At 47.1% G+C, this 7,581-nt stretch overlaps 1 protein-coding gene across 1 annotated transcript in view; it reads left to right on the forward strand.

Moving 5' to 3' along the window:
- Nucleotides 1–7,127, forward strand: part of LOC130111265 (myocyte-specific enhancer factor 2A-like) — a 116,918-nt gene extending 109,791 nt beyond the window's left edge. The window contains exons 8-10 of the mRNA XM_056278392.1: nucleotides 393–519; nucleotides 3,737–3,857; nucleotides 5,262–7,127. Coding sequence (XP_056134367.1) covers nucleotides 393–519; nucleotides 3,737–3,857; nucleotides 5,262–5,622 — 609 coding nt within the window. The 3' untranslated portion in view covers nucleotides 5,623–7,127. The remainder of the gene's footprint in view (nucleotides 1–392; nucleotides 520–3,736; nucleotides 3,858–5,261) is intronic.
- Nucleotides 7,128–7,581: the final 454 nt, after the last annotated feature.

A 7,581-nucleotide genomic window follows, 5' to 3' on the forward strand; every position in this document is an offset into this window, starting at 1 on the left:
TTCTCTCATTGTCACATGGAAGATTACTGAAATCTACATGTATGTCTCCTAATCATGGTTCTCTTATCACTTACTGGCCTTAAATGGGTCAAGTTCAAATGGTGGAGAAGTACTGCTATGTCTGTAGGTCTTATCAGACTGTTTGACCTGCTGAACCGCACAGTAGTGCCATTTCAACTTTTTGATGAGTGCATGCTGCCATCTTGTGGGGGAAAAGAAGTATCACATCCCATGTTTAACCAAAATGTAATTGGGTCATTCCTCTCATCCTACAAACATAATCACACGTGATAAACTTCATTTAAGTTTTCCATCACAATCACACAACTCATCAGAGAAATAAACTGAGGTGAGGAAGTTCCTGATTTATTTCTTTTGTGCTCTTTGTGCAGAATACCCACAGGCTCGGCCGCAGTCTGTCCACCCAGCCTCTGACCACCCCAGTTGTGTCCGCCGCTACCCCCAGTCTGCCCCACCAGCCCCTGGTCTACAGTGGCATCAACTCTGCCTACAGTAATGGTACCGAACCAGGCCTTCACACCACATACACAAACTTAGCTACATGAGATATTTTCATATACTCAAGGACCTCATTTCCAAAACCATTTAATCAACACCTAAGTAAAGTTATTATATTTCAAAAAGGATTTTAAGTATATTTATTGAAAATGTTGTAATGGATGAAATACAAATTTTTCAATGTTAAAAATACCTCATTAGAACAGCCATTACTGACAGGACAACATTATCAAGACATGACAACAGTATTACTGCTTTGGAGCTGCTCCTCCTAATGCTGTTTTTTATTGGTGCCGTCCAGCCTCCCCACTAAGTATTCAGATGTCATGGCACACACATGGGGGATGTGCTGAGTCTCCCGCTAAAGGTCATGAAGAAGTAGCGCGAGCTTGTGAACTTGCATGTCGAATGCGGAGAGCAAACCGATAGGTGCTAAGATACTATGCTAATCATTACCCAGCTTTTAATCAGGATTAATTAAATGTGTGATATGACTTGATATGGTGCTCATAACGTATCGATACCGTCAACCAGTTTTCTTTCTCCAAAACACACGTGCTGATATGTTAGTTTAATTATGTTTGGCGACGCTATAAAGTGGATGCAAGCACTCACAAACAGCAGAGTCAGCCCGGTTTACCGGCATCAGGTGAGCAGTCTGCCTGCTGATCATGGGGGCTTACCTAGCCCCCATGATCAGCAGGAAGTAGTACAACCTCGGGGGTCGTCCCGGGTCGTCCTCTGTGTGGAGTTTGCATGTTCTCCCCGTGTCTGTGTGGGTTTCCTCCAGGGGCTCCAGTTTCTTCCCACAGTCCAAAGACGTGGGTCAGGTGAATCGGCCGTACTAAATTGTCCCTAGGTGTGAATTTGTGTGTGTGTGTGTGTGTGTCGGCCCTGTGATGGTCTGGCGGCCTGTCCAGGGTGTCTCCCCGCCTGCCGCCCAATGACTGTTGGGATAGGCTCCAGCATCCCCACGACCCGTGAGAGCAGGATAAGCGGTTCAGATGATGGATGGATGATTATTAGCATATTGTCCATACATTCCCAATCAGTGGTGATGAATAGTGATAACTTCTTCCTGGAGAACGTGGACTTCTTTTCCTTCATCGTTCCACAGTCACCAATGTACACGCAAAAAGTGGTTTCACGCAATCGTGTAAACTCGTTTCGTATTCCTTGAGCACATATTAATATATCAAGTTGCTTTGAAATGACCTAACACAGTCTTGTGGAAGCACTCGACATACTTTTTTTAAGTAGTAAATCCAGCAAAATTTTTTGAGCTCATTCTGGATGCCGGGACTCTGACCAGCAACCTGCTCAGCATCGGTTGTTTGCAAAATTGGTGAGTTAGCAGGTAAAGCTACCCATGACAAGAACGCTGGCTAGGTAAAATGAAGTAAAGGAGAATCAGGCATGTGTAGCTGACATTTCTATAGAACTGATGGACGTTCCTCTGTCGGACAATTACAAAGCAGGCGTAAAAGAAACACGACAGTGCAGGAATTGCGGGAAAGTAGAGACGTACAATTTCTCTTGTCGACCACACGAACGCGCGTGTCGTTTATTTTTTTGTACGCACCGCCTGGACAAACACAGCGCTGCTAAAACAACCCAACTTACCTGAAACGCCTGTACGTTACCATGGCTACACACCGAGCTCTTAAAGTGAGCGAGTCAACTTTCCAAGCGGTACAGAAAGTCACATGACGTAACTGCACATGCTGAAGATCACAATGAACGACAGACTGTGGTGACTCATGTCAGGGATCAGGAACCGATGAAATGGAATGACATATCGTTTCTCCCCAGTCCACGGCAGTGCACCACAAAGACAAAAGAACATATCCAAACCACAAAAAACTGTAAGAACTACAAAATCAGAATCAGAAATACTTTCTTCATCCCCGAGGGGAAATTGGGTAAATGCATATAAACAACATATCCACAAAAAAAATCACTGTCTGAGAGAGCGAGCGCCAGGAGGACTGTCGGAACTGCCGGTCTGCATGGGCTAGCAGTTAGCCTAGCCTGCCCCGCTTCCACGTCCTGTCAGACCGCCCTCGGTGTTTCCTCCTTGGGCGCAGCTCCAGGCAGGGCTGTGGTCCCTGGGCCCACCGGATGCAGCAGACCAGGCTCCTCCGGCCGATCCAACTCCAGCTCTCCCCGCCAGACACCTTCTACACACCTCCCCACACTCCACACGACGACACCAAAAACACAGTCAACGCCAGGCGAGGCCACCGCCAGACCACCCTCGGTGTTGTCGGAACTGCCGGTCTGCATGGGCTAGCAGTTAGCTTAGCCTGCCCCGCTTCCGCGTCCTGTCAGACCGCCCTCGGTGTTACCTCTTCGGGCACAGCTCCAGACAGGGCCGTGGTCCCTGGGTCCACCGGACGCAGCAGACCAAGCTCCCCCAGCCAATCCAGCGCCAGCTCTCCCAGCCATCAAACGAACGCACAAACTTAGACACCGACGTGGACAAAGACACTGCGTGGACAGTACTGGGTGAGGCCGCCGCAAACGTGAATTCGCGCCGCCATCTTCCCACACTGGAAGCGGCTGTCCATGATTCCATTAAGCATCCACTACAACAACTATAATGACAACTGCTACAAGCAGATGATCTGCTTTCATTTTCATTTGGGACAGTTTCAGCAGCGCTTTTGTCCACGCGGTTCAGCGAGCATACCGCTGACGGCCATTACCACAGCTCTGGCTTTCATAGTACGTCGTTACATTACCTTCTATTTCTAACAAGGACTCACAAGGGGTCACGTCTCCTTTCACAAACACAGTAAGACAATTTTGGAGTGTTGACATTCATACAAACGAACCATGTAACACAAATCTCGGCTGTTCAGTAGCTGACTGACTTTCATTAGGTCCTCGAAACCTGTTCAAACCTCATTTAATAGTGCCGGCAGAAATAAAGAATACGTTCTTATTTTATGAAAAATGCAAAGAAGAAAACAGAAATCTGTATAACGTATATGATAAATTAAATTTCAGATCAAATTAAATGTAAAGCATCTTGCAGTACGACTGGGTGTGTATATAATTTAACTTTTCCAACATGGTAGAACTGGTGGGAATGGGGGGGGAAAACACAGGCTGTCTTATCTGCATATCTGGCAACCTACCCAAAACGGTTCATGTTTTTTTTTCTTCTTCTTCTTCATTGTAATCATTGTGTCGCTTCTTTTTCTATTGCAAGACTACTCCCTGAACAGCCCTGACCTCTCTGCGCTCCACAGTTTCACCTCCCCTGCCAGCCTTCCTCCAGGCTCCACATGGCAACACCACCAGCTGGGAGCGGCAGCCGGCGGCTCACTGGTGTAAGTCTGGGGAGTCCGGGCGACAGCAAAGCCATAGTATAGTCACACATATGCTGCTATGCTACACGCACTTCATATATTTCACTTACACATTTATTATGGTTGTGTCAACGGAGCAATCAAAAATACAGTTCTTTCAATACAATAATGCAGTCATGTTGCTGCAGCCTGTACAGAGCGCTACACATACATCACCCGCAGTGTGGGGGACACCTTGCCTTTTCTTCTTCTTCTTTTTGTTTTATTCCTGAGTAATGTTTAATTCCCTACCTTACTTTTAAAGTAATTCAGAAAAAAATGCCTGCAAAGGTTGTGTTGACATATGTAATGACTACAAATGACTAGACTCGCTAGCCCTCGGCTAATGGGTCGGACCCTTTAGTCGGCAGGTTGACACAGTCGCCCGTGTTGCGGGAGACCCGGGTTTGCGTCCCAGCCGCCCCCTGAATTCGCTACGTTGGTGTCAGAAGTGGGGTTTTTGGATTTGGTTCCCATATGGTCTAGCGGTTAGGATTCCTGGTTTTCACCCAGGCGGCCCGGGTTCAACTCCCGGGCCGCCTGGGTGGGAGCCAAATGTAGTGAATTAAGGGGGGCAGCCGGGAACCACCGCAGCCGGGACGCGAACCCGGGTCTCCCGCACCACAGGCGACTACGTTAACCGGTCACTAAAGAGTCCGACCCGTTAGCCAAGGGCTAGCGAGTCTGGTCATTCGTGGTCGTTACACATACTCTTGGTATATTTATGACCATCAGTACGACCTATTTATTGTGGCCTGGTTAATGATTTGAGTTTTCTTTCCCAAATATTTGTTAAAAGCACACTGAAAATCTTTTGCCCCCAGAGTGAAAGGTAGCCACCGATGAGTGCTAACATTACAAGGACACAAAATAGGTGTACTGTATCACTATTCACAAGTTGGTACCTTTGTTAGGTGTTCCTTTATCATTATTGTTTTTGCAAATAGAACGATTAAGATCCAAACAACTTTTTCTTGAGACGCATGAGAATGTGATTGTGAAGGTCGTTCCTGTCGACAAAAGCACGATGTTTCCAAGCTTTCGACCAGCTGTATGCTTTGTGGCTCAAAAAGCCGGAAACCCATCCAGCGGGCCTCTGTGGGCCAATTTGACAAGGCTGACCCCCGGCTGCAATGCCGGTGCACTGCAGTGGGGGGGGGGGCAGACATGTTGTTATACCAAGACATGATTAGCTGCTGATGGGCGATGGCATCGCCCATCAGGCCACCTAATGAAGAAATAGTGATTGGTGTGCTCATCGTTTTGCCGTTTGTTTTTCTGGTGGTAGAAAACGAATAATCCTTCGGGGACTGGTGTTGTGACATCTCAGGAAACATGAAACTCTCCTGTTTCTTTCTCTCTCCCTCTCCCTCCTCCTGTCTGCAGGTCAGGGAGCGCCAACGCTGCCACAGCAAACCACAACCTCCACATTAAAGCGGAGCCCATCTCACCGCCCCGCGACCGCCTCAGCCAGTCTGGATATATGACCCAGGCGCCTACCCCAACTCTCCCCCTCAACTCATCCTCCTCCTCCTCCTCCTCATGCTCCGCCAGGCCCGAGACGGGGAGGTCTCCTGCAGACAGCATTAGCTCCTCCTGCAGCTCCTATGAGGGGAGCGATCGGGAGGAGCAGCGGCGGGACTTCCACTCCCCTCCGCTAGGGGGAATCGCCAGACCCCAGACGGAAGCGGAGGGCAGGGATAGCCCCACGGTCAAACGCCTGTGCATGGACGGCTGGGTGACGTAGGAGATGGCGGCCACTCCCGCTCGCGGAAACCCAACCACGTGAATGCAACAATCAGGTTCCAACACACAGCCATGTTGGGGGACACACAGGAAGGACGTTATTTTGCAAATGAAGTGATTATTAATAGAGCTGTTTTTATTGCTACTATCTTTTTTTTTTTGGTCAGATTTTTGCAGAGAGTTGAGGAACTTTTGCTTTAGTCCCGCTAGAATAGTTTTTATTGACTTTAAAGTAAATGTCTGAAGGACTTTTGAAGCTATGAAATGCATCTGGGTAACATAAAAATGTCACTTCATAGTCACAGACTAATATCGTGATTATATCCACAGTTTGGTCTGGAACTTTTGTATTTTACTTTGTATATCACACCGAGGACAGACTATGAACAAGGCCTGATAATCCTATGACAACGTGATGTTGATGGGAAGGTGTTGCAGTGGCGGCTGGTGCTAAAAACATTTGGGGGGGGGGGCGCAATTTACCTTGGCGCAGCACACCTGACAGCTGCTTTAATGTCCACACAGTTACAGAGTTATTAAGGACAATGTAGCCTGTAGATTTCACCGGGGTTTGTAGACAGTGGATGATTGACAGTCGAGGCAAGGCGTGGTGGTGGGTGTGAACATGATTGACAGCCATGAGAATTGTCCAATCACATTAGAGCAAAACACATTAAAACAATACCAATTGACTGCCAATAAAAGCGGGAGTGTCTGGGGCAGCACAGAACTGTGCCCCCTGGAAAATCTGAAGAAACCAATCAGACAGCAGCCTCAGGTCACCTGCTCGCCACAAGTTTGAGGGCTTACATAAGGTATGGTTTGGCCGGCGCCCCTCACCCAGGAAGTATATGTATTCAGACAGAAATCAACCAAATACCATGTAGAACCAGTATTTAATGGCTGCTGACAGACTGAAAAACACTTTAATTTCATAATTATCTGCATTATACAGCTAAATAATATTCAACATGTTTAAGTAGATTGACATCTCTTGATATTTGAAGGGGGCGGCGCCCCAGCGCCCTGTACTGGCCTGCCGCCACTGGACTTGCAATATTACTGGATGTCCTGTGAAGAGAGTTAGCGCCATCTGCAGGACATCGTTCAACTCGGACGCCTGACAACAGAGAAATGAGCCCACACTGCTCATATTCTCAGGGCTTTAAGATTATAATGGGCTCAGCCTGAAAGCAATACTCCCTCACCGTCATCTCCATCACCCTCCTTTGATGAACACTTATTTATATCAGTCAGAGCAGTATGCTGTTTTATATGGCCAGTGTCTGTGTGGTTTTATACGGTGTGCAAAATGAGGCAACGTTTTCATTCAACGATAATTTAAAATTGAAAGCCGTGGACACTTTTTCTGTTTGTGTTGATGAAGATTAAAAAAAAAACAGATTTGTGTTTGTATATAATAACTTTAAAATATATAAGATTGTTGTTGCTTTAAATTGTAAACTTTCTGATGCTCATTATTAAACTTGCATCAGCCTGAGTGACCTATCATATCACAGCCACGTGTTTATGACTTAATTTTTTTGGGGGACGGTTGTCATAATTACAAAGCGGTATTCTTTTGAGCTTCAACTGGATGAAGTACCTTGTATGTATAATTAAGTAGCCAGTAGATAAAACTTTTTTTTTTTTTTTACTGTTATTTTATTCAAGATCATCTTCATGTGCATGAAGAAAAGCTTGATCGACCACCACGGCTAGTAGGCTGATGGGTTACTGAAAGTTTCAAAACCGATTCATTTCAACAGCCGCTGGACGGCAGAGACAGTGAGTGGGACTTAGCGGCGGGCGGACAGTGGTCCAGCCATCGTCATTCGTCTCATTCTTGGTGCGATGAGCGCCCTCTTTGTCAGAACGCCAGGAGCTCTTCTCCCCACCGGTATCACGCTCCCGCTCCGTCTCCGTCCCTGTCTCACTCCTCCCGCTTATCTTCACCAGC

Source organism: Lampris incognitus, chromosome 4, assembly GCF_029633865.1.
Source record: "Lampris incognitus isolate fLamInc1 chromosome 4, fLamInc1.hap2, whole genome shotgun sequence".
NCBI lineage: Eukaryota > Metazoa > Chordata > Actinopteri > Lampriformes > Lampridae > Lampris > Lampris incognitus.